Below are 27,952 nucleotides of genomic sequence, written 5' to 3' on the forward strand. Positions count from 1 at the left end.
GATTCAGTCCTGCCCTTGGGATACCTCAGCGTTGGCGGGACGGACAAGGTCCTGTCCTCTAGAGGCTCCCAGAGTAGCTAGGATGGATAATAATAATTGTATTTGTTAAGCGCTTACTGTGTGCCAGGCACTATACTAATGTGTGGTCCTGTCTTCAGAGAGCCCCAGGGTAATAATAATAATAATAATAATGATGGTATTTGTTAAGCGCTTACTATGTGCCAGGCACTGAACTAAGCGCTGGGGTGGATACAAGCAAATCGGGTTGGACACAGTCCATCCATGTCCCGCGTGGGGCTCACAGTCTCAACCTCCATTTTACAGAGGAGACAACAGAGGCACAAAATAGCAAAGTGACTTGCCCAGGTCATACAGCAGACAAGTGGCAAGTTATTTATTTATTTTACTTGTACATATCTATCCTATTTATTTTATTTTGTTAGTATGTTTGGTTTTATTCTCTGTCTCCCCCTTTTAGACTGTGAGCCCACTGTTGGGTAGGGACTGTCTCTATATGTTGCCAATTTGTACTTCCCAAGCTCTTAGTACAGTGCTCTGCACAGAGTAAGCGCTCAATAAATACGATTGATGAGGATGAAGTGGCAGAGCCGGGAATAGAACCCACGACTTTCTGACTCCAAAGCCCATGCTCTATCCACTAGACCATTCTGCTTCTCATGCATTTGGGGAGCCCCCAGTCCGGCTTTTTGAGAGCTTCTTGTGTAGAAGGAACAGATGTGACCCTGCCCTCAGGGAGACACACTCTCTCTCTCTCTCTCTCTCTCTCTCTCTCTCTCCCCCCCCCCCCCCCTTTTCCTGTCCTTGGTGCTCTGCACACAGTAAGCATTCAATAAATATGACTGAATGAATGTAGACAGCAAGAATACAGTCCTGTCCTTTTAAAAAAAAATGGTATTTGTTAAGCGCTTACTACGTACCAGGCATGGTTCTAAATGCTGGAGTTCATACAAAGTAATCAGGTTGGACAAAGTTCATGTCCCACATGGGGCTCACAGTCTCAATCCCCATTTTCAGATGAGGTAACTAAGGCTCAGAGAATAATAATAATAATAATAATAATAATAATAATAATAATAATAATAATAATGGCCTATATTAAGTGCTTACTATGTGTAAAGCACTGTTCTAAGCGCTGGGGGAGGTTACAGCGCTTAGAACAGTGCTTTGCACATAGTAAGCACTTAATATAGGCCATTATTATTATTATTATTATTGTTATTATTACAAGGTGATCAGGTTGTCCCACACGGGGCTCACAGTCTCAATCCCTATTTTACAGATGAGGTAACTGAGGCACAGAGAAGTTAAGTGACTTGCCCAAAGTCACACAGCTTGGACAAGTAGTGGGGCTGGGATTAGAACCCATGACCTCTGGCTCCCAAGCCCGTGCTCTTTCCACTGAGCCACGCTGCTTCTCCAATAAGGCTTTGAAGGGAGGTGCAGGGGAGAGAGAGTAATTGTCTGTCAGATTTGAGGAGGGAGGGTTTTCCAGGCAGAGAGAAGTAAAGTGACTCACCCAAAGTCACACAGCAGATTTGTGGCAGAGCCGGGATTAGAAACCAGGTCTTTCTAACTCCAAGGCCTGTGCATTCTCTACTAGGCTACATTGCTCTGCCCTTGGAACAGATGTGGTCCTACCCTCAGGGAGCCCCTAGTGTAGATGGGACAGACATAGTCCTGCCCTCAGAGAGCTCCTGGTATAGGCGGGACATGTACAGTCCTGTCCTTGGGCAGCTCCCAATGTAATATTAACAAAAATAATAATAATTGTAGCTAGGACAGACACAGTCCGGCCCTTGGGGAGCCCCCATTGTAGACGAGAAGAGCAAAATCCTGTCCTTGGAGAGCCTCTGGTGTAGAAGGAATAGGTGTGGCTCTGTCCTCCGAGAACCCCCACCCCAAGGTAGACAGGACAGACACAGTCCTGCCCTCAGAGGGCCCCCAGTGTAGATGGGACCTACACCATCCTGCCTGCAGCGTAGATGGGATGGACACAGTCCTGTCCTTAGATAGCACCAGCTGTAGACAGGGTGGGTGGATCCCACACCTCAAAAGTGATTTAGTGGCCAGGAAGCCATCAATCAGGCGTATTTATTGAGCGCTTACTATGTGCAGAGCACTGTACTAAGCGCTTGGGAAGTACAAATTGGCAACGTATAGAGACAGTCCCTACCCAACAGTGGGCTCACAGTCTAAAAGTCTAAAAGCCATCTGAGGCTGGGGAATCTAGCCGTGCCACTGGCCTGTGAAAGCCCCCAGTATTTCCCCACCCTGCCCCTACCCCCTGACACACACACACACACACACACACACACACACACACACACAAACACACACATACGTACACACACACACACACACCTGGTAGGCCCCAGCAGACCATGGCTGGCTCTGCTCTCTGTTCCCAAGGTGACAGGTGGGAAACCCCCTCCCCTATATCCTGCCGCCCTGCCCCAGGTTGGGGGCCCATAGGGAGGCTGGGCCAGCTGAGTAAGGCTGGTTGGACTGGGTCCCCTCCCCAGCATGTCTCAGTGGAAAGAGCCCAGACTTGGGAGTCAGGGGTCATGGGTTCAAATCCCGGCTCTGTCACTTGTCAGCTGTGTGACTTGGGGCAAGCCAATTCACTTCTCTGTGCCTCCGTCACCTCATCTGTCAATGGGGATGAAGACTGTGAGCCCCACGTGGGACAACCTGATGACCTTGTATCCCCCCCAGTGCTTAGAACAGTGCTTAGACTGTGAGCCCACTGTTCGGTAGGGACTGTCTCTATATGTTGCCAACTTGTACTTCCCAAGCGCTTAGTACAGTGCTCTGCACACAGTAAGCGCTCAATAAATACGATTGATTGATTGATTGGCACATAGAAAGTGCTTAACAAATACCATCCTTATTATTATTATAATCATTGAACATCCCGAACTCTCAGAGCCCCAGGGCGGCTCCGTGGTTCCCGTCCGGGCCAAAGAGCAAAGATCCTCGCGTTCTGGACTCTGGGCTCCCAGGGACAGGAATGAGGAAACTGCCACCTTGAGTGAGCTGGCCTGGCAGGCCGCTCCCCAAGAGTGGGTGTGGGGGGCGGACACGTCCTTGGTAGTTCCCTGGGACTCCCACTCCCTTGGGGCCCTGGGCCCTCATCTGCTTCCCTCCCGGGCACCCACATTCCTCTCTGAGCCCTGCCCCGCTCATTGCCTCTCACGCCATCCACCTGCCATCCGGGGGCTTCATGCCAGGCCGTAGGGACTGCTCGCCGGGCCCCATCCCCACCCGTCAAGGTAAGCAGAGAATAGCCTGGACTCCATGGTGGTTGGGGGCTTGGAAAGGTCCCTCCTTGTCCTCAGGCATGATCCCTGCTCCCCACACACCCTCTGCTTCAATCTCTTCGCTATTTACCGAGCACTGATGTTGTGCCAAGCACTGTGCCCAGCACCGAGGCAGAAACAAGATCGGACGCAGTCCGTATCCCCCTGCGGGGCTCCCAGTCTGGGAGGGAAGGCGCTCACCCCAGCACTTAGTACCGTGCCTGGCACATAGTAATAATAATTATAATAATGGCATTTATTAAGCGCTTACTATGTGCAAAGCACTGTTCTAAGCACCGGGGAGGTTACAAGGTGATCAGGTTGCCCCACAGGGGGCTCACAGTCTTAATCCCCATTTCACAGATGAGGGAACTGAGGCTCAGAGAAGTTACTTGCCCAAAGTCACACAGCTACAATTGGCAGAGCCAGGATTTGAACCCATGACCTCTGACTCCAAAGCCTGGGCTCTTACCACTGAGTCACGCTGCTTCTCAGTAAGCACTTAACAAATAACATAAAAAAAAAAGGGAGCAGAGGTCTCATCCTTTTTTTACAATAGAGGGCACTGAGGCCCAGAGAGTTTCAGTGACTTGCCCAAGGTCACACAGCTGACCTGGGGGGAGCCGGGACTAGGACCTGGGATCCCTAACTTCTGCCCTGTCTCTGTCCACTGGGCCACGTGGCATTCGTGGTTTCCGAGATGGCCATCGGGTCTTGATCGGTCAATCGTATTTATTGAGCGCTTACTGTGTACAGAGCACTGTAGTAGCAATTGGAAGAGCAAAACATACAGCCTCTCATCGCCATGGGGTTGGGGTGGAGGGGCTGTGAAAGTAGTAATAGTATTTATTAAGTGCCTACTGTGTGCAGAGCACTGCACCAAGCACATATGGAAGAATAACCTAATTATCTTCTATCTCCCCAAGCACTTAGTACTGTCCTTGGCATGTAAGCGCTTAATAAATACTATTATTATTTTCATAATTATTATTGTGACTGTTGGACACTAGAAGCAGCATGGCCAAGTGGAAAGAGCCCGGGGCTGGGAGTCAGAGGAACTGGGTTCTAATCCTGTCTCTGCCACTTGCTGTGTGACCTTGGGCACGTCACTTAACTTCTCAGTACCTAAGTTTCCTCAAGTGTAGAATGAAAATTAAATACCTGTTCTCCCTCCTACTCAGACTGCGATCTCCACACGGGACGGGGACTATGTCTGACTTGATGGTCTTGTATCTACCCCAGCGCTTAGTACAGTGTTGGCACAGAGTAAGCGCTTAGCAAATAGCATTATTATGGTGCCCAGATCTATGGGGCTGCCAGTGACCAGGATGAAGTGGGGGAAGGGGCAGAGAAGGGGCTGGTTACTGATGTATGGGAAAGAGGTGGAAAGGACCCGAGCCTGGGAATCAGAAGAACGTGGGTTCATTCATTCATTCAATCAGTCAATCAATCAATCAATCAATCGTATTTATTGAGTGCTTACTATGTGCAGAGCACTGTACTAAGCGCTTGGGAAGTACAAATTGGCATCACATAGAGACAGTCCCTACCCAACAGTGGGCTCACAGTCTAAAAGGGGGGAGACAGAGAACAGAACCAAACATACCAACAAAATAAAATAAGTAGGATAGAAATGTACAAGTAAAATAAATAAATAAATAAATAAATAGAGTAATAAATATGTACAACCATATATACATATATACAGGTGCTGTGGGGAAGGGAAGGAGGTAAGACGGGGGGATGGAGAGGGGGACGAGGGGGAGAGGAAAGAAGGGGCTCAGTCTGGGTAGGCCTCCTGGAGGAGGTGAGCTCTCTGTAGGGCTTTGAAGGGACGAAGAGAGCTAGCTTGGCGGATGTGTGGAGGGAGGGCATTCCAGGCCAGGGGGAGGACGTGGGCTGGGGGTCGACGGCGGGACAGGCGAGAACGAGGTACAGTGAGGAGGTGAGCGGCAGAGAAGCAGAGGGTGTGGGCTGGGCTATAGAAGGAGAGAAGGGAGGTGAGGTAGGAGGGGGTGAGGTGATGGACAGCCTTGAAGCCGAGAGTGAGGAGTTTTTGCCTGATGAGTAGGTTGACTGGTAGCCACTGGAGATTTTTGAGGAGGGGAGTAATATGCCCAGAGCGTTTCTGGACAAAGATGATCCGGGCAGCAGCGTGAAGTATAGACTGAAGTGGGGAGAGACAGGAAGATGGGAGATCAGAGAGGAGGCCGATGCAGTAATCCAGTCGGGATAGGATGAGAGATTGAACCTGCATGGTAGCGGTTTGGATGGAGAGGAAAGGGCGGATCTTGGCGATGTTGTGGAGGTGAGACCGGCACGTTTTGGTGACTTGATTGGATGTGTGGGGCGAACGAGAGAGCGGAGTCGAGGATGACACCAAGGTTGCGGGCTTGTGAGATGGGAAGGATGGTAGTGCCGTCTACAGTGACGGGAAAGTCGGGAGAGGGCAGAGTTTGGGAGGAAGGCAGGGTTCTAATCCTGCCTCTGCCTTTTGTCTATTGTGTGACCTTGGGCAAGTCACTTCATCATCAATTGTATTTATTGAGCGCTTACTATGTGCAGAGCACTGTACTTCTCCGTGCCTCAGTTCCCTCTTCTGAAAATGGGGATTGAGACTGTGAGCCCTCTGTGTGAAATGGACTGTGTCATACCTGATTAGCTTGTATCTACCCCAGTGCTTAGAACAGCACTGGCCGCGTAGTAAGCACTTAACAAATACCATTAAAAAGAAGACAATCAGTACCTAAACAAATGAGACAGGGGCAAAGATGACTAGTATCAGAGTGATGGGGTGGACAGTGGCTAGACCAGTGTCCGGCTCCCAGAGGCTCATAGTCCAACCAGAGGGAGGGGAGGGGGGCATAGACAAGTACGGGGAGGGTAGGGTGAAGTCCGCCACAATAAAGTTCCTGTGCCACCTTCCAGTTGGCACGTGTGTATGGAGGTGGGGGAGGATGACACCTCCCCGCCATGCCCCTGGGCCATGCCCCTGGGCCACGTCCCCTGCCCAGGGTGACCCCAGCTCAGACTTTCAGGGAACACTGGGCTGGCCACCCCACCCCTTCTGGCTTGCCATCCAGCTGGAAGTCAGGGGTACGGAGGCTCCCCACCATCTGGGCCCACCTGATCCCGCCAGTCTCTTCCCCTGAAGTCCCCCAGCAAGCAGTCCCACCACCCCTCCCCAGCCAACCTTCCGGATGCCCCTCACTCACACTGCTTCTCGGACTGGACCGGCCTCCCTTCCCGTGCCCGACGGACCCCGCCTCCACATCCCCCAGACCTTCCCACCTTCAAATCCCTCCTTTAAAAAGAATTTTAAAATCCCACCTCCTCCCGGAGGCCTTCCATGATTAACACCCAGCACTTCCGTCTAGCCTGCCAGACCGCAGCTCTCCTTGCCTTCATGGCCTCCTGAAACCCACCTCCTCCAGGTGACCTTCCCTGATTAACCCCTAAACTCGCCAGTCCACAGCTTCCCTTGCCCAAGCCCCATAGACCCCAGCTCTTCCCACATTCACAGCTTCCCGATATCCATCTCCTCCAGGAGACCTTCCCTGATTAACCCCCAAACCACCCAGACCCCAGCTCTTCCCACCTTCACAGCCTCCTGTAACCCATCTCCTCCAGGAGGCCTTCCCTGATCAACCCCAACACTCCCAAACCTTCCAGACCCCCGCTCTTCGTGCCTTCACAGCCTCCTGAAACCCACCTCCTCCAGGCAGCCTTCTCTGATTAACCCCCAAACCCGTCACACCCCAGCTCTCCCTGCCTTCACAGCCCTCAGTAGGCCAGAAGCGGTACCAGGCATGGGACTAGGTTTCTTGCTGAGTTGGAAAGGTCCCATGCCTGAGAGTCAGAGGACCTGGGTTCTAAATCTGCCTCCACCATGTGCCTGTTATGTGACCCTTGGCGTGCCACTTAACTTCTCTGTGTCTCAGTTTCCTCATCTGTAAAATGGAGATTCGATACCCGTTCCCTATCCTACTTTGACTGTAAACCCCATGTGAGACTGGGACTGTGCCCGGTCTGATTACCAGCGCTTAGTACAGTGCCTGGCACATGGTAAGTGCTTAACAAATACCACAATTATTATTATCTTGTGTCTACCCCAATCAATCAGACAATCAATGTCATTTATTAAGCACTTACTATGTGCAGAGCACCGTTTGAAGCTCTTGGGAGAGTACTGTGTCCAACATAATTTGCTTGTATTCACCACACTGCTTAGTACAGTGCCTGGCACACATTATTATTACAGTGCAACAGAATTAGTGGACACATTCACTGGCCATAATGAGCTTACAGTCTAGAGTACCCCAGCGCATAGTTGAGAAGCAGTGTGGCTCAGTGGAAAAGAGCCCGGGCTTTGGAGTCAGAGGTCATGGGTTCAAATCCCGGCTCGGCCAATTGTCAGCTGTGTGACTTTGGGCAACTCACTTAACTTCTCTGTGCCTCAGTTACCTCATCTGTAAATTGGGGATTAAGAGCCTCCCATGGGACTACCTGATTGCCTTGTAACCTCCCCAGCGCTTAGAACACAGTAAGCGCTCAATAAATACAATTGAATGAACAGTGCTTTGCACATAGTAAGTGCTTAATAAATGCCATCATTATTATCAGCACTTAGAACAGTGCTTTGCACAAAGTAAGCGCTTAACAAATACCCTAATTATTATTATTATTATCTTGTATCTGCCCCGATCAATCAATCAGTGTCATTTATTAAGCACTTACTATGTGCAGAGTACCATTTGAAGCTCTTGGGAGTGTAGGGTAGAGTATTATTACTGTATTTATTTATTTATTTATTTATTTATTACTCTATTTGTTTATTACTCTATTTATTTATTACTCTATTTATTTATTTATTTATTTTACTTGTACATATCTATTCTATTTATTTTATTGTGTTAGTATCAATCAGTCAATCAATCAATCGTATTTATTGAGCGCTTACTATGTGCAGAGCACTGTACTAAGGGCTTGGGAAGTACAAATTGGCAACACATAGAGACAGTCCCTACCCAACAGTGGGCTCACAGTCTAAAAGGGGGTGACAGAGAACAGAACCAAACATACCAACAAAATAAAATAAATAGGATAGAAATGTACAAGTAAGATAAATAAATAAATAAATAAATAAATAAATAAATAAATAGAGTAATAAATATGTACAACCATATATACATATATACAGGTGCTGTGGGGAAGGGAAGGAGGTAAGATGGGGGATGGAGAGGGGGACGAGGGGGAGAGGAAGGAAGGGGCTCAGTCTGGGAAGGCCTCCTGGAGGAGGTGAGCTCTCAGCAGGGCCTTGAAGGGAGGAAGAGAGCTAGCTTGGCGGAGGGGCAGAGGGGGGGCATTCCAGGCCCGGGGGATGACGTGGGCCGGGGGTCGATGGCGGGACAGGTGAGAGCGAGGTACGGTGAGGAGATCAGCGGTGGAGGAGCGGAGGTTGCGGGCTGGGCAGTAGAAGGAGAGAAGGGAGGTGAGGTAGGAGGGGGCGAGGTGATGGACAGCCTTCAAGCCCAGGGTGAGGAGTTTCTGCCTGATGCGCAGATTGATTGGTAGCCACTGGAGATTTTTGAGGAGGGGAGTAATATGCCCAGAGCGTTTCTGGACAAAGATAATCCGGGCAGCAGCATGAAGTATGGATTGAAGTGGAGAGACACACGAGGATGGGAGATCAGAGAGAAGGCTGGTGCAGTAGTCCAGACGGGATAGGATGAGAGCTTGAATGAGCAGGGTAGCGGTTTGGATGGAGAGGAAAGGGCGGATCTTGGCAATGTTGCAGAGCTGAGACCGGCAGGTTTTGGTGACGGCTTGGATGTGAGGGGTGAATGAGAGAGCGGAGTCGAGGATGACACCAAGGTTGCAGGCTTGTGAGACGGGAAGGATGGTAGTGCCGTCAACAGAGATGGGAAAGTCAGGGAGAGGACAAGGTTTGGGAGGGAAGACAAGGAGCTCGGTCTTCGACATGTTGAGCTTTAGGTGGCGGGCGGACATCCAGGTGGAGATGTCCTGAAGGCAGGAGGAGATGCGAGCCTGGAGGGAGGGGGAGAGAGCAGGGGCAGAGATGTAGATCTGGGTGTCATCAGCGTAGAGATGATAGTTGAAGCCGTGGGAGCGAATGAGGTCACCAAGGGAGTGAGTGTAGATTGAGAACAGAAGGGGACCAAGCACTGAACCTTGGGGAACCCCCACAGTAAGAGGATGGGAGGGGGAGGAGGAGCCTGCAAAAGAGACTGAGAATGAATGACCAGAGAGATAAGAGGAGAACCAGGAGAGGACGGAGTCTGTGAAGCCAAGGTCAGATAGCGTGTTGAGGAGAAGGGGGTGGTCCACAGTGTCAAAGGCAGCTGAGAGGTCGAGGAGGATTAGGACAGAATATGAGCCATTGGATTTGGCAAGCAGGAGGTCATTGGTGACCTTTGAGAGGGCAGTTTCCGTGGAATGAAGTAGTTAGTAGTTAGTATTGTGTTAGTATGTTTGGTTTTGTTCTCTGTCTCCCCCTTTTAGACTGTGAGCCCACTGTTGGGTAGGGAGTGTCTCTGTATGTTGCCAACTTGTACTTCCCAAGCGCTTAGTCCAGTGCTCTGCACACAGTAAGCGCTCAATAAATACGATTGATTGATTGATTGATAGGGAGTGTACTGTGTCCAACCTGATTTGCTTGTATTCACCCAACTTGCTTAGTACAATAGTAGCGGACACATTCGCTGACCATAATGAACTTACAGTCTGGAGTACCCCAGCGCATAGTACAGCACACAGAGATCTCGGTTCTGACAGTGCCACTCCAAGGGGGAGCTAAGTGTTCGGACAAGAATCGGAATTCCTGGCAAGGAAGCCTGGATCCCCCCAACCCGGGTGGTCTCTGTCTCCCAGTGACTGATCGATGGAATTTCTTGGATGCTTACAGGGCACAGAGCAATGTACTGAGTGCTGGGGAGAGGGTAATAGACGTAGTAGATACACTCCCTGTCTTTGAGGATCTGACAGTCTACTGTATGCAGAGCATTGTACTGAGCGCTGGGGAGAGTACAATAGAGGTAGTAGACAAGATACCTCCTCTCAAAGATCTTGTAGTCTACTCTGTGCAGGGTACTGGACTGTGGGCTCGGGAGAGGAATAATAATAATGATAGCAATAACAATAATAATAATCATGATGGTATTTGTTAAGCGCTTACTATGTGCCAAGCACTGTCTAAGCACAGGAGAAAATACAAGGTAATCAGGTTGTCCTACGTGGGGCTCACAGTCTTAATCCCTATTTTGCAGATGAGGTAACTGAGGCACAGAGAAGTTAAGTGACTTGTCTAAAGTCACACAGCTAAGTTACGGAGCCGGGATTAGAACCCACAACCTCTGACTCCCAAGCCCGTGCTCTTTCCACCGTGCCACGCTGCTTCTGTAATGATGGTAATAATATTTGTTAAGCGCTTACTATGTTCCAGGCACTGTACTAAGTGCTGGGGTTGATAGAAGTTGATGAGGTTGGACACATATGGGGCTCACAGTCTTAATCCCCATTTTACGGATGAGGAAATTGAGGCCCAGAGAAATGAAACAACTTGCCTAAGGTCGTGAAATGGATAGAGCACAGGCCTGGGAGTCAGAAGGTCATGGGTTCTAATCCCGGCTCCTCCGCTCGTCCACTCTGTGACCTTGGGCAAGTTACTTCACTTCTCTGGGCCTCAGTTCCCTCATCTGTCAAATGGGGATTGAGGCTGAGAGCCTCACGTGGGACAGGGACTGTGTCCAACACGATTTGTTTGTATCCACCCCCGTGCTTAGTACAATGCCTGGCACATACTAAGTGCTTAACAAATGCCATTATCATTATTAAATGGCGGAGACAGGTTTAGAACTCAGGCCCGGGCTCTGTCCACTAGGCTGCCACACTGCTTCTCTTCCCTGAACCACCCCAAAAATTAGCTCTGGGTGCCCAGAGCAGGTCAGAAACGTGGGAGCGGTTCAAAGAATAGGGTCTGTGCCCTAATCCGACCTCCTGCCCTCTGGGCTTCCAGTGAAAGTTGGGGGGATGTAGGGGAAGGGGTTGAGTCTTAGGGATCCGGATCCTCAAGGAAAGGGGGATGGACAAGGTGACCCCAAGGGCCCTCTCTGCTCCCGCCAGCCACTGTTTGCCGCCTCTGGGTTGGGGAAGGGTAAAGTCCGGCTCCCCACCCCCCGAGGTCTCGGTGTTTGGGCCACCACGTGGCCCCTAAGTCTCAAAGCCATTGAGGGAGGGGCCAGGTCAGCGGTTGCCCACAGACTCTCTGCCTGTGGCCCGGAGGTGCGGGCAGTTCTAAATTTAGTGGCGGCCGCCCTGGCAGGGATGGCCCTCAGGAAATGCCAGTGGCAGCCGGGCAGACGATAGCCGGGGTGGGGGTGCGGAGGGGGAGGGGGACTCTCCCAGGGATCACCACTGGCACAGCAGCGAGGGGAGGGAGAGGGAGGAGTCGGCCAGGAGATGGGACAACCAGCTGGCCGGCCGCTGGCCCTTCCTCCTCCCTCTCCCTCCACTGGTCCTTCCCCCCCAGTCAGGATTTCCTTCCTCACTAAATGAGGGGTTGGTAGCCCCCCAACCCTGCCCCTGCAGCTCTGCTCCCCAGGCCTGACAGCTGGGAGGTCTGTTGGTCAGCGGCAGGGGACGGGGTGAAATCTGCCAGGCTGGGCCTGTCTGTCTGGCATCATCAATCGTATTTCATCAATCGTATTTATTGAGCGCTTACTGTGTGCAGAGCACTGTACTAAGCGCTTGGGAAGTACAAGTTGGCAACATGTAGAGACAGTCCCTACCCAACAGTGGGCTCACAGTCGAAAAGTCTGGCAGGGGGGTCTGTTGGTCAGGGGCTCCATCAAGCTAGAGAGGGGTCTGCCCAGCCAGGGGTCTGTCCAGCCAGGAGGGAGGTGGGCTGTTGGTCAGGAGCTCTGTCCAGCTGAGAGGGTGGTCTGTCCAGCCAGGGCTCCGTCTGGCTGGGCGTCAGGGGGGAGAGGGGGTTTCTGTTGGCCAGGGGCTCTCTCCGGCCAGAAGGGGATCAATTAGGAACTCTTTCCAGTTAGGGAGAGGATCTGTCCATCCAGGGGTCTGTCCCACTGGGATGGGGTGGTCTGTTGGTCAGGGGCTCTGTCCAGCCAGGACCCTGTCAGTTGGGGACCTTTCCACCAAGAAGTCTATTAGCTAGAGGGTCTGGCCTCTGGGGTCTGCTCTGTACCACCTCTATCTTAGATTAACCCCAAAATAATTAGCTATACACCTGTACGTGATAGATTATAGATTATTGATTTAGAGTCATGTCTGCCTCCCCCTCTAGACTAAGCTCGCTGTGGGCAGGGAACGTATCTACCAACTCGGTTGTAATGTCTTCTCCCAAGTGCTTAGTACAGTGCTCTGCACACAGCACTCAATAAATGCCACTGATGGACTGGTGATTGGGCCAGCGTTATTCATTCAATAGTATTTATTGAGCGCTTACTGTGTGCAGAGCACTCTACTAACCCTTTCATCCCCCAGTGAAACACCCCTCAGCAGCGGAAATCGTCCGAGACAGGACGTCAGGCGGTGGGCCAGTAAGAAAAGCTCTGTCCCTTGTTGAGTCTTGTCCGCAAGATCGGGCTGGCCGGACTCCCTGCACCCCCCTCCTTTTTTTATTTTTTAGTTTTTATACGGTACCTGTTAAGTGCTTACTATGTGTCAAACGTTGTTGTAAGCACTGGGCAAGATACAGGTTAATTAGGTCGGACATAGCCCCTGTCCCGAATGGGGGTAACGGTCTAAGTAGGAGGGAGAAGAGGTATTTCCATTTTACAGTTGAGGAAACTGAAGCACAGAGAAGTGAAGTGACTTGCCCAAGGTCACACAGCAAGCAGTTGGCAGAGCTGGCATTAGAACCAATGTCCTTTCACTAGGCCACACCACTTTCCCAAAGGGGGCGGGGGGTTAGTGGGGGGTCAGGCCAAGACGTTGGGGGGCCAGTAGAAGGGAGTAGTGGGAGTCTGGAGAAAGAGTCTCCCCTTAATGCCACTGCAGGGCTGAGTTTGGAGAGGGTCCACGGACCAACCCCCTCCATGTCGCCCGGGGGACCCACCTAAATTGCAGCAGGAGGGAATCAGGTTGGACACAAGGAAGAGCTTCCCGGTCTGGCGATTGAGCCCTGGGAGGGTCAGTCAGTCAATCGTATTTATTGAGTGCTTACCGTGTGCAGAGCAGAGAAGCGGCGTGGCTCAGTGGAACGGGCCCGGCTTTGGAGTCCAAGGTCCTGGGTTCGGATCCCGCCTCCACTAATTGTCAGCTGTGTGACCTTGGGCAAGTCACTTCACTTCTCTGTGCCTCAGTTACCTCATCTGTAAAATGGGGATTGACTGTGAGCCCCACAGGGGACAACCTGATCACCTTGTAACCTCACCAGTGCTTAGAACAGTGCTTTGCACATAGTAAGCGCTTAATAAATGCCATTATTATTATTATTACTAAGCGCTTGGGAGAGGACAGTGCAACAATAAACAGAGACATTCCCTGCCCACAGTGACTTAACAGTCTAGCGGGGATGACAGACAGTAATAGAAATAAATAAATGACAGATATGGACTTAGGGACAGGGCAGAAGCTGGACAGGGAAGACTCTCCATGTCTGGAGACTCTGAAGTCCAAGACACATGGTGGCCTCTCCCGAGGGGTCAGCGATCCCCGGGCTGACTCACAGGAATGAGCCCTAATAATCCCAGCTCTGCCCCTCCCGGCCTGCTGTGTGACCTCGGGCCAGTAGCTGAACCTCTCTGGGCTACTCTTTCCTCCTCCGTGGAGATCCGCTCTCTGCTGTCCCACCTGCCCTGAAAATTATCTTGTGTCTGCTCCAGTTCTTATCGTGCAGCGCTTAGGGCAGTATCAGCAACACGTGGCTCAATCAATCAATCATCAATCGTATTTATTGAGCGCTTACTATGTGCAGAGCACTGTACTAAGCGCTTGGGAAGTACAAATTGGCAACATATAGAGACAGTCCCTACCCAACAGTGGGCTCACAGTCTAAAAGGGGGAGACAGAATAAAACCAAACATACTAACAAAATAAATAGGATAGATATGTACAAGTAAAATAAATAAATAAATAAATAGAGTAATAAATATGCACAAGCATATATACATATATACAGGCTCAGTGGAAAGAGCCCAGGCTTGGGAGTCAGAGGTCATGGGTTCAAATCGCGGCTCCACCACAGGTCTGCTGTGTGACCTTGGGCAAGTCACTTCACTTCTCTGAGCCTCAGTTACCTCATTTGTAAAATGGGGTTTAAGACTGTGAGCCCCATGTGGGGCAACCTGATCACCTTGTATCCCCCCCAGCGCTTGGAACAGTGCTTTGCACATAGTAAGTGCTTAACAAATGCTATCATCATCATCATCGTTCTTATTTTTTCTAGTAAGGAATCCCAAATTAATGAATAATACAACTGATCAATCAGTGGTATTTATTGAGAGTTCACTGTGTGCTGAGCACTGTAATAAGCGCTTGGGAGAGTACAGTACAACAGAGTTAACACATACGTTCTCTGCCTACAACGAGCTTACAGTATAGAGGGGGCTGATGACCACAAAAGGGGGTGAAGGGAGTGTCGGGGTTAGATCAGGGAAGTGGTGGGGGGGTGAGTATCAATCAGGGAAGGCCTCCTGGAGGGGAGAAGGTCGGGGCTCGGATAATAATAATTATGGTATTTGTTATTAATTAATGGTATTTATTGAGCACTTACTGCATGTAATAATAATAATAATGGCATTTGTTAAGCGCTAACTATGTGCAAAGCACTGTTCTAAGCTCTGGGGAGGATACCAGGTGATCAGGTTGTCCCACGTGGGGCTCACAGTCTTAATCCCCATTTTACAGATGAGGGAACTGAGGCTCAGAGAAGCGAAGTGACTTACCCAAAGACACACAGCTGACAGTCGGCGGAGCCGGCATTTGAACCTATGACCTCTGACTCCAAAGCCCGGGCTCTTTCCACTGAGCCACACTGCTACAGTGTAGAGCACTGTACTGAACTCTTGGGAGACTACAGTGCAACAGAGTTGATAGGTTCCCTGCCCCCAGCGAGCTTACAGTCTAATGGGGGGTTGATGGTCCCTATCATCATGGTGTTGGGATTCCATCAGGGAAACCGAGGGCGTGAAGTGTCAATGAGGGAAGGCCTCCTGGAAGGGGAGGGGAGGGGCTCGGACACCCAATCAATCAATGCTATTCATTCATTCAGTCGTATTTATCGAGTGCTTACTGTGTGCAGAGCACTGTATTAAGTGCTTGGGAGAGTACTATAGAATGATAAATGGACACATTCCCTTCCCACCATGAGCTTGCAGGCTATTTATTGAGCACCTGCTGTGTGCAGAGCACTGTATTAAGCTCTTGGGAAAGTGCAGTGCAACACTAAACGGAAACATTCCCCGCCCACCACGAACTTACAGTCTAGTGAGCGCCTACGATGTGCAGGGCACTGTACTAAGCGCTTGGGAGAGTACAATAGAAAAATAAGCAGACACATTCCCTGCCCACCATGAGCTTTCAGTCTATTTCAGATAAATACATATCTATTCTATTTATTTTATTTTGTTAGTATGTTTGGTTTTGTTCTCTGTCTCCCCCTTTTAGACTGTGAGCCCACCGTTGGGTAGGGACTGTCTCTATATGTTGCCAATTTGTACTTCCCAAGCTCTTAGTACAGTGCTCTGCACATAGCGCTCAATAAATACGATTGATGATGATAGTAAGCGCTCAATAAATACGATTGATGATGATGATGATGATAGTAAGCGCTCAATAAATACGATTGATGATGATGATGATATTTATTGAGCATCTACTATGTACTATCAATCAATCAATCAATCGTATTTATTGAGCGCTTACTATGTGCAGAGCACTGTACTAAGCGCTTGGGAAGTACAAATTGGCAACACATAGAGACAGTTCCTACCCAACAGTGGGCTCACAGTCTAAAAGGGGGAGACAGAGAACAGAACCAAACATACCCACAAAATAAAATAAATAGGATAGAAATGTACAAGTACTAAACGCTTGGGAGAGTACAATGGAATAGACCTATTCCTTGCCCACGGTGAGCTTCCAGTGTGTGGGCGGGGAGGGTGGAGAGGGGCGTTTGAGGGGGGAGATCCGGCCGGCCGGACAGGCTGACCGCTCTCCCGCCCCCGACAGATGTCTTCTCCCCAGGGCCCGGGGAGAACGGAGCCAAGCCGGACCCGGTGTCCAGCCTGCAGCCGCAGGGCCCGAAGCGTTCGGGGAACACGCTGAAGAAGTGGCTGACCAGCCCCGTGCGGCGACTCAACAGCGGCAAGGCCGACGGACACGTCAAGAAGCAGAAGAAGCCGGCCCGCGATGGGCGCAAGAGCTGCGACCTCGGCTCCCCGCGCACCGCGGACGACGGCACCCCTCAGGGGGACAGTGCCGACGAGGTGCGCTCACCCAGGACACCCTGACACCCAGTCAGGGACTGGATCATCATCATCATCAATCGTATTTGTTGAGTGCTTACTATGTGCAGAGCACTGTACTAAGTGCTTGGGAAGTACAAATTGGCAACATCTAGAGACGGTCCCTACCCAACAGTGGGCCGCACAGTCTAAAAGGGGGAGACAGAGGAACAAAACCAAACATACTAACAAAAATAAAAAAAATAGAATAGATATGTACAAGTAAAATAAATAAATACATAAATAGGGTAATAAATATGTACAAACATAGAATATGTACTATTGTACTTCCCAAGCGCTCAGTTGTACTTCCCAAGTGCTTAGTACAGTGCTCTGCACAAAGTAAGCGCTCCATAAATACGATTGATGAATATGTACAAGTAAAATAAATAGAGTAATAAATACGTACAAACGTACATACATATGATTCTAAAGCCCAGGCTCTTTCCACTGAACCACTGAATGAATGAATGAGTGAAAGTGGGCGCTCAAGCGATACCACGGGAGGGTACTGGACTCCCCCGAGCTGTGGCGGCGATCGCTGAGAGAAGCAGCGTGGCTTAGTGGAAAGAGCCAGAGGTCTTGGGTTCTAATTCCAGGTCCGCCACTTGTCAGCTGTGTGACTCTGGGCAGGTCACTCCTTCTCTGTGCCTCAGTTTCCTCATTTGGAAAATGGGAATGAAGGGACAGGGACTGTGTTTAAACAGATTACCTTCTATGTACCCCATTGCTTACAACAGTGCTAGGCACCTAGTAAGCGCTTAACCAATACCATTAATCTGGAAAATGGGGATGAAGACCGCGAGCCCCACCTGGGGCAACCTGTTAACCCTGCATCTCCCCGTGGTGCTTAGAACAGTGCTTGGCACATAGTAAGCGCTTAACAAATACCATCATTATTATTATGCCCCCGGGCGGAGAGGGGGGATGCACTGGCCTCCCTTCCCCTGGCCCTCCTCCCAGCCCACTTCTTGCCCCCGTAGTCCACCCCTTCTCCCCATCTTCTCCTTCCATCCCTAGTGGCTAGAGCCCGGGTCCAGGAATCAGAAGGACCTGGGTTCTAATCCTGGCTCTGTGCTCTTGGACATGTCACTTCTCTGGGCCTCATCTGGAAAATGGGGATGGAAGACTGTGAGCCCCACGTGGGACGGGGACTGCGTCCGTCCCGATTTGCTTATATGCACCCCGGTGCTCAGTCGTCATCATCATCATCAGTCGTATTTATTGAGCGCTTACTGTGTGCAGAGCACTGGACTAAGTGCTTGGGAAGTACAAGTTGGCAACATATAGAGACAGTCCCTACCCAATAGTGGGCTCACAGTCTAAAAGGGGGAGACAGAGAACAAAACCAAACATACTAACAAAATAAAATAAATAGACTATATATGTACAAGTAAAATAAATAGATAAATAAATAGAGTAATAAATATGTACAAACATATATACAGTCCAGTGCCTGACACATACTAGGTGCTTAATAAATACCACAATTATTAATATTATGATTCCATTTCCATTTCAGCCCCCATTGTCCCATCTTCCTCCCCGCCCCCTTCTACCCCCAGCCCCATTTCCTGCTCCCATAGTCTAATAATAATCATTATTATTATCATTATTGTATTTGTTAAGCGCTTACTTTGTGCCAGGTACTGTACTAAGCGCTGGGCTGGATGCAAGTAAATCAGGTTGGACACAGTCCCTGTCCGACTTGGGGCTCACAGCCTCAATCCTTATTTGACAGAAGAGGGAACCGAGTCCCAGAGAAATGAAGTGACTTGCCCAAGGTCACACAGCAGACAAGTGGCGGAGCCGGGATTAGAACCCAGGACATTCCGACCCCCAGGCCCCTGCTCTATCCACTATGCAGCGTGGCTCAGTGGGAAGAGCCCGGGCTTTGGAGTCAGAGGTCATGGGTTCGAATCCCAGCTCCGCCACATGTCTGCTGTGTGACCTTGGGCAAGTCACTTAACTTCTCTGAGCCTCAGTTACCTCATCTATAAAATGGGGATTAAGACTGTGAGCCCCACGTGGGACAACCTGATCAGTTTGTATCCCCCCAAGCGCTTAGAACAGTGCTTTGCACATAGTAAGCACTTAACAAATGCCAACATTATTATTATTTTTACGCCACGCTAGGACATGGGCCAGGACTAGGCCGGGCCTACTCGGTCTCTCGGGCTGGGGGTGGGGACGTGGGCTGGGGGCCAGGACCAGCTCAGTGTCCCAAGAGGGTCTGGGTTCGAGGGTGGCGGACGGGGGTTGAGATCTCCCGGCGGACGGTTTCTCCGTTTCTCTTGCAGAAGAGCAAGAAGGTGTGGGGGGAGGATGAGGCGGATGAAGAGTGGCACCCCCCACTGCCACCCCCCATGAAGATCTTTGACAACGACCCCTCGCAGGACGAGATGGTAACCACCACTGTCCGTGTGTCTGTGCCTGTGGGTGTCCGAGGGAGCTATGGGTCCCTGGGCATCTGTCTCTGCATGCCTCTGAACATCCATGAGGTACCCATGTGGATGTTCATGCATGCGTGTTTGTGAACGTTGCCGTGTGCGTGCGTGGGAATGTGCCCGAATGTCCGTGCGTGCCACTCTTTGGTGCCCGGAGCGAAGCCGAGCCCGTGGGTGGGGCAGGGGGCATTGCCCGGGAAGCCCAGCCCCCGAGCGTCAGCTTGCTATTCTGGCAGAGATCGGTCAGCCTGTCCAGAGCTGACCGCTCACCCCCGGGCCGGAACAGACACCATCAATTAATCATCATCATCATCATCATCAATCGTATTTATTGAGCGCTTACTATGTGCAGAGCACCGTACTAAGCGCTTGGGAAGTACAAATTGGCAACATCTAGAGACAGTCCCTACCCAGCAGTGGGCTCACAGTCTAAAAGGGGGAGACGGAGAACAAAACCAAACATACTAACAAAATAAAATAAATAGAATAGATATGTACAAGTAAAATAAATAGAGTAAAAAATATTACAAACATATATACATATATACAGGTGCTGTGGGGAAGGGAAGGAGGTAAGATGTGGGGAATGGAGAGGGGGACGAGGGGGAGAGGAAGGAAGGGGCTCAGTCTGGGAAGGCTTCCTGGAGGAGGCCTTAATCATATTTATTAAGCACTTATGGTGTGCAGAGCGCTGTACTAAGTGCTTGGGAGAGGACAATCCAACGAGAAGCAGCGTGGGTCAGTGGAAAGAGCCCGGGCTTTGGAGTCAGAGGTCATGGGTTCGAATCCCGGCTCCGCCTCATGTCTGCTGTGTGACCTTGGGCAAGTCACTTAACTTCTCTGATCCTCAGTTACCCCATCTGTAAAATGGGGATTAAGACTGTGAGCCCCACGTGGGACAACCTGATCACCTTGTATCCCCCCTCAGCGCTTAGAACAGTGCTTTGCACATAGTAAGCGCTTAACAAATGCCAACATTATTATTATTATTATGGGACATTCCCTGCCCACATTGAACTTAGTCTATGGGTGCGAGGTTTATGGACAGCTTTGCCTTGGGGGCAGTCAGTGTCTGTCTCCCCGCCATAGCCTGCAGGCTCACCCGGACAGGGTACGCCGTGTGGCTCGGTGGAAAGAGCCCGGGCTTTGGAGTCAGAGGTCATGGGTTCAAATCCCGGCTCTGCCACTTGTCAGCTGTGTGACTTTGGGGAAGTCACTTCACTTCTCTGTGCCTCAGTTACCTCATCTATAAAATGGGGATTAAGACTGTGAGCCCCCTGTGGGACAACCTGATAATAATAATAATAATAATAATAATAATAATAATAATAATAATAATAATAATGGTATTTGTTAAGCGCTTACTATGTGCAAAGCACTGTTCTAAGCGCTGGGGAGGTTACAAGGTGATTAGGCTGATCACCTCCCCAGCGCTTAGAACAGTGCTTTGCACATAGTAAACGCTTAATAAATGCCGTCATTATTATTATTATTGAGTGTCTTCCCACTCTGATGTCTCTGATGTCTCTCCCAAACGTTTAGTATAATAAGCGTTCAATAAATAGGATTGATTGACAGATTGATTGAGGTCCCGGGGAGTGGCAACGCCCAGGCTGCGGGCCCCTGGGCCTCCCCGGGTGGGGTGACGGTGGTCCGGGGCTGACCGTCGGGGCCTTCCCTTCCCCACAGCACCTGTATATATGTATATATGGTTGTACATATTTATTACTCTATTTATTTACTTATTTATTTATTTTACTTGTACATTTCTATCCTATTTATTTTATTTTGTTGGTATGTTTGGTTCTGTTCTCTGTCTCCCCCTTTTAGACTGTGAGCCCACTGTTGGGTAGGGACTGTCTCTATGTGTTGCCAATTTGTACTTCCCAAGCGCTTAGTCCAGTGCTCTGCACATAGTAAGCGCTCAATAAATACGATCGATTGATTGATTGATTGACCGTCGGGGCCTCCCGCTGTCTTCTAGCCCTGCTCTCTGCTCGCTGCCCGACAGTGCGCTGCCCTGGCCCCCACCTCCGCCCCTGACGTCCCCACCGCCGCAGACCTGGTCAGCGCCATCGAGAAACTCGTCAAGAACCAGCTGGTGAGTGGCAACCCCCACACTCCTGCCCCCCCTCGCCCCCTCCCCCCGCACACCGATCAATCAATCAATCAATCGATCGTATTTATTGAGCGCTTACTGTGTGCAGAGCACTGTACTAAGCGCTTGGGAAGTACAAGTTGGCAACATATAGAGACACCAGAGGCCGGCCCCATCCCGTCTTAACCCCCCTGACTCTGTCCCGTCACCACACGTCAGGGTCCTGTACTGGGTGCCTGCTGCAAGCAGAGCACTCACTGGTTGGGCACCTACTGTATACATTCATTCATTCATTCAATCAATCATATTTATTGAGCGCTTACTGTGTGCACTGTACTAAGTGCTTGGGAAGTAAAGTTGGCAACATATAGAGACAGTCCGTACCCAACAGCGGGCTCACAGTCTAGAAGGGGGAGACAGACAACAAAACAAAACATGTGGACAGGTGTCACGTCGTCAGAACAAATAGAATTAAAGCGAGATGCACATCATTAACAAAATAAACAGAATAGTAAATATGGACAAGTAAAATAAATAAAGTAATAAATCTGTACAAACATATATACAGGTGCTGTGGGGAGGGGAAGGAGGTAGGGCGGGGGTGTTGGGGAGGAGGAGAGGAAAAAGGGGGCAGAGAAGCAGAGAATACAGAGAAGCCGCGTGGCTTAGTGGCTAGAGCCCAGGCCTGGGAGACAGCAGGACCTGGGTTCTAATCCCGCTCCGCCACTCGCCTGCTGTGTGACCTTGGGCAAGTCGCTCCACTTCTCTGGGCCTCAGTTCCCTCATCTGTAAAATGGGGATTAAGACTGAGCCCCATGTGGGACGGGGACTGAGTCCAACCCGAGGAGCTTGTATCTACCCCAGTGTTTGGCTCGTAGTAAGCGCTTAACAAGTACCATAATTATTATTACAGAGCACCGTGCTGGGTGCCTGCTATGTACACAGTCCTGGCCTGGGAGTCCACTGTGTGCAGAACTCGGTACATGCTGGGTGCAGAGTGCGCTGTACTGGGTGTCCACTGTATGCAGAGAGCTCTGTACTGAGCACCTGCTGTGTGCAGAGAGCACTGTGCTGGGTGCCTGCCGTTCATAGAGCACCGCACGCATACATGCTGTCTGCGGAGCATGATACTGCGGTTCCTTTGCAGGGTGCTGTGTTGGTTGCCCCCTGAGGGCAGTAGCTACACTGGGCACCATCATCATCATCATCATCAATCGTATTTATTGAGCGCTTACTATGTGCAGAGCACCGTACTAAGCGCTTGGGAAGTACAAATTGGCAATATATAGAGACAGTCCCTACCCAACAGTGGGCTCACAGTCTAAAAGGGGAGACAGAGAACAAAACCAAACATACTAACAAAATAAATAGAATAGATATGTACAAGTAAAATAAATAAATAAATAGAGTAATAAATACGTACAAACATATATACATAAATACAGGTGTTTTGGGGTAGGGAAGGAGGTAAGATGGGGGGGATGGAGAGGGGGATGAGGGAGAGAGGAAGGAAGGGGCTCAGTCTGGGAAGGCCTCCTGCACCAGCCATGGGCAAAGCACCAGCTGTGGGCAGAAAGCTGTTCGTGGCACTTCTTGAAGACAGCGACTGTGCTGGACTGTCCTGGTTGCAGAGCGCTCAGTACAGTGCTTTATACTCCGGGGGCACTCCCTGACCAGTTGACCGAGTGAGCAAGGGAAGCCTGACCTGTGGTCACTCTGTCTGGATTGATCCGGGCCTGGCTGACCGACTGAACAATGAGCCATCTGCTCCCCCCTCCCAGCCTGGGGGTCCAGAGGCCACCGCACCCCCCTCGTCACCCCCTTCTCCCACCCCACTTTCCCTTTTCCCTCCTGATAGCGCCTTCCACTAAAGCCCACCCCTCCTGTGGCCCCAGGACAGGTGGTCAGTGGCGATACCGTTGGGCTTGGCCCATCTTGGGCCAAAACACATGTTCCCCCTTCCCCTCTAGTCCTCCCTTCTCCCTTGGGGATCCCCCCCCCCCGCATTTATTAATAATAATGGCATTTATTAAGCGCTTACTATGTGCAAAGCACTGTTCTAAGCGCTGGGGAGGTTACAAGGTGATCAGGTTGTCCCACGGGGGGCTCACAGTCTTCATCCCCATTTTCCAGATGAGGTAACTAAGGCACAGAGAAGTTAAGCGACTTGCCCAACGTCACACAGCTGACACTTGGCGGAGCCTAGATTTGAACCCATGACCTCTGACTCCAAAGCCCGGACTCTTTCCACTGAGCCACGCTGCTTCCCTAATAAATAAATATTATTTATTATTATTAATAATAATGATATTAATAATAAACTGAGCCCCATCCTTCCTCTCCCCCTCCACATCCCCCCTGCCTTACCTCCTTCCCCTCCCCACAGCACCTGTATATATGTATATACGTTTGTACATATTTATTACTCTAATTTGTACATATTTATTCTATTTATTTTATTTTGTTAATATGTTTTGTTTTGTTCTCTGTCTCCTCATCATCATCATCATCATCATCAATCGTATTTATTGAGCGCTTACTGTGTGCAAAGCACTGTACTAAGCGCTTGGGAAGTACAAGTTGGCAACACATAGAGACAGTCCCTACCGAACAGTGGGCTCACAGTCTAAAAGGGGGAGACAGAACAAAACCAAACATAACTAACAAAATAAAATGAATAGAATAGATATGTACAAGTAAAATAAATAAATAAATAAATAGAGTAATAAATATGTACAAACATATATACATATATACAGGTGGTGTGGGGAAGGGAAGGAGGTAAGATGGGGGGATGGAGAGGGGGGCGAGGGGGAGAGGAAGGAAGGGGCTCAGTCTGGGAAGGCCTCCTGGAGGAGGTGAGCTCTCAGTAGGGCCTTCTAGACTGTGAGCCCGCTGTTGGGTAGGGACCGTCTCTATATGTTGCCAACTTGTACTTCCCAAGCGCTTAGTACAGTGCTCTGCACACAATAAGCGCTCAATACATACGATTGAGTGAATGAATGAATAATAATAATAATGGTATTTTTTAAGTGTTTACTATGTTCTAGGCACTGTACTAAGCGCTGGGGTGTACACAAGTAAATTGGGTTGGACACAGTCCCTGTCCCACATGGGGCTCACAGTCTCAGTCCCCATTTTGCAAATGAGGTAACTGAGGCCCAGAGAAGTGAGGAGACTCACCCGAGGTCACGCAGCAGACAAATGGCAGAGCTGGGATTAGAACCCATGACCTCCTAACTCCCAGGCCTGCGCTCTATCCATTATGCTTTTACACAGGATGGACATGGTTCTGTCCTCAAGGAGCCCCCTGTATAGACAGGATGGACACGGTTCAGTCCTCGGGGAGCCCCTGGTGTAGACAAGATGACCACTGTCCTGTCTTCCAAGAACACTCACTGTAGGCAGGATGGACACGGTTCTGTCCTCTGGGAGCCCCCGGTTTAGACAGGATGGACACTGTCCTGTTCATTCAATCGTATTTATTGAGTGCTTAACTGTGTGCAGGGCACTGTACTAAGTGCTTAAACAGCGCTGAGTCCTGTTCTCAGGGAGCCCTTGGTGTAGACAAGATGGACACTGTTCTGTTCTCTAGGAAACTTCAGTGTAGTCAGGATGGACATGGTTCTGTCCTTGGGGAGTCCGCTGTGCAAATAGGATGGACACTGGCCTGTCTTCAGGGAGCCCCTGGTGTAGACAAGATGGATACGATTCTATCCTCCAGGAATCAATCAATCAATCAATCAATCAATCATATTTATTGAGCGCTTACTGTGTGCAGAGCACTGTACTAAGCGCTTGGGAAGTACAAGGAACTCCAAATATAGACAGGATGGACACAGTGCTGCCCTTGGGGAGCCCCCGGTGTAGGCGGTATGTACTCGGTCCTGTCCTCGGGGAGTCCCCGATGTAGACAAGATAGACATTGTTCTGTCCTCCAGGGATCCTCAGTGTAGACAGGTTGGCCGCAGTCCTGCCCTCAGGGAGCCCTCAGTGTAGACAGGATGGACACTGTTCTGTCCTTAAGGAACCCCCAATGTAATAATAATAATAACTGTGGTATTTGTTAAGTGCGTACTATGTTCCAAGCACTGGTCTAAACACCGGGGTAGATACAAGGTAATCAGGTTGGACACAGTCCCTGTCCTCCACGGGGCTCCCAGTCTTAATCCCCATTTTAAAGATCATCATCATCAATCGTATTTATTGAGCGCTTACTATGTGCAGAGCACTGTACTAAGCGCTTGGGAAGTACAAGCTGGCAACATATAGAGACAGTCCCTACCCAACAGTGGGCTCACAGTCTAAAAGGGGGGAGAAAGATGAGGGGACTGAGGCCCAGAGAAGTGAAGTTCTCTGTCTCCCCCTTTTAGACTGTGAGCCCACTGTTGGGTAGGGACTGTCTCTATGTGATACCAATTTGTACTCCCCAAGCGCTTAGTACAGTGCTCTGCACATAGTAAGCGCTCAATAAATACGATTGATTGATTGATTGATTGATTGAAGTGGAAGAGCCAGGTTTAGAACGCACATCCTCTGACTTCCAGGACCGGGCTCCTTTTTCTAGGCCACGGATAGACAGGATCCTGCCCTCAGGGAGCCACCGGTGTAGATTGGTCCCGTGTGACCCCGCTTTCTGTGACTCCAGTGTAGACAGGGAGCCAAGGTCGGGTAAGGGGAGGTGTCAGGAGAGGGGGAGTTTGGGACAGGAGACCCTGGGCCTCCGCCCACACCCACCGTCACCCCGAGGGGCAGACGGGGCTGGAGGCGGGTAATTTTGGACCTGTGAGATGGCGGGTTTCCCGTTCCAGACCCTGGACGGCAGCGGCGGCGAGCGGGGATCGTTCCGCGGAGGAATCCCGGCTGAAGCCCCCAGCGAGAGTCCGGCTCCGACCCTGACCCCAGCCCCGGCCACGCCGCCCCGGAACACGGAGGAGGAGCAGCGGGCCAAGGCCCTGCGCGGCAGGATGTAAGATGCCCCGGGATGGGCGCGATGACGCTTGGCGGGCACGCTTGTCTGCATGTGTGTATATATTACATGCGAGGGGATTGTGTGTGTGTGTGTGTGTGTGTGCGGGCGTGTCTGCCTGCATGCCAGTGGGCACGTGGATGAGTGTGAGTTGGCATTTCTGTGCGTGGATGTGTCTGCGAGGGTGTGACTGGGCATGTCTCCTTGTAATAGTACTACTACTACTACTAATTACAGTATTTGTTAAGTGCTTAGTATGTGCCAAGCACTGTACCAATAATAATAATGATGGCGTTTGTTAAGCGCTTACTATGTGCAAAGCACTGTTCTAAGCGCTGGGGGGATACAAGGTGATCAGGTTGTCCCGCGTGGGGCTCACAGTCCTCATCCCCATTTTGCAGATGAGGTAAGTGAGGCTCCGAGAAGTGAAGTGACTTGCCCAAGGCCACACAGCAGACATGTGGCGGAGCCGGGATTCGAACCCGTGACCTCTGACTCCAAAGCCCGGGCTCTTTCCACTAAGCCACGCTGCTTCTCAGCACTGGAGTAGGTATAAGGTTGTCCCACATTGGGTCTTAATCCCCATTTGATAGATGTCACGGAGGCACAGAGAAGTTGAATGGTTTGCCCAAGGTCATACTCGCAGATAAGTGGCGGAGCCGTGAGTAGAACCCACAACCCACTAGAGGAGCAGCGTGGCTCAGTGGAAAGAGCCCGGGCTTTGGAGTCCGAGGTCATGGGTTCGAATCCCCACTCCCCCACATCATCATCAATCGTATTTATTGAGCGCTTACTATGTGCAGAGCCCTGTACTAAGCACTTGGGAAGTACAAATTGGCAACATATAGAGACAGTCCCTACCCAACAGTGGGCTCACAGTGGCCCCACATGTCTGCTGTGTGACCTTGGGCAAGTCGCTTAACTTCTCTGAGCCTCAGTTACCTCATCTGTAAAATGGGGATTAAGACTGTGAGCCCCACGGGGGACAGCGTGATCACCTTGTAACACCCCAGCGCTTAGAACAGTGCTGTGCACATAGTAAGCGCTTAACAAATGCCATTATTATTATTATTATTATTATCATTATTATTATCCTCTGACTCTCAAGCCCGTTCTCTTTCCACTGAGCCATGCTGCTTCTCTATAATAATTACAATTATTGTTATCACTGTTATGTAATGTAATAATAATAGTGATTAGTATGGCACTTGTTGAGCACTTACTATGTGCCAAACACTGTTCTAAGCGCTGAGGTAGATGCAAGTCGATCAGGTTGGACACGGTTCCTGTACCGTGCGAATTGGGTCTGCTTGTGTGGGAGGGGGCATGTGGATGTGTTTGCATGTGTGCAAGTGGGTTTGTCTGCTTGTATATAATAATAATAATAATAATAATAATAATAATAATAATAGCATTTATTAAGTGCTTGCTATGTGCAAAGCACTGTTCTAAGCGCTGGGGAGGTTACAAGGTGATCAGGTTGTCCCACGGCGGGGGCTCACAGTCTTAAGAAGCAGCATGGCTCAGTGGAAAGAGCCCGGGCTTTGGAGTCAGAGGTCCTGGGTTCTAATCCCAGTTCTGCCACTTGTCAGCTGTGTGACCTTGGGCAAGCCACTTCACTTCTCTGTGCC

General features: G+C 50.3%; 1 protein-coding gene across 1 annotated transcript in view; it reads left to right on the forward strand.

Moving 5' to 3' along the window:
* KALRN (kalirin RhoGEF kinase) overlaps positions 1-27,952 on the forward strand; it is a 288,617-nt gene that overhangs the window by 210,803 nt on the left and 49,862 nt on the right. Inside the window, exons 35-38 of the mRNA XM_038752830.1 lie at positions 16,533-16,789; positions 19,108-19,212; positions 21,239-21,355; positions 26,164-26,321. Coding sequence (XP_038608758.1) covers positions 16,533-16,789; positions 19,108-19,212; positions 21,239-21,355; positions 26,164-26,321 — 637 coding nt within the window. The remainder of the gene's footprint in view (positions 1-16,532; positions 16,790-19,107; positions 19,213-21,238; positions 21,356-26,163; positions 26,322-27,952) is intronic.

Source organism: Tachyglossus aculeatus, chromosome 1 (assembly GCF_015852505.1).
Source record: "Tachyglossus aculeatus isolate mTacAcu1 chromosome 1, mTacAcu1.pri, whole genome shotgun sequence".
NCBI classification, from domain to species: domain Eukaryota; kingdom Metazoa; phylum Chordata; class Mammalia; order Monotremata; family Tachyglossidae; genus Tachyglossus; species Tachyglossus aculeatus.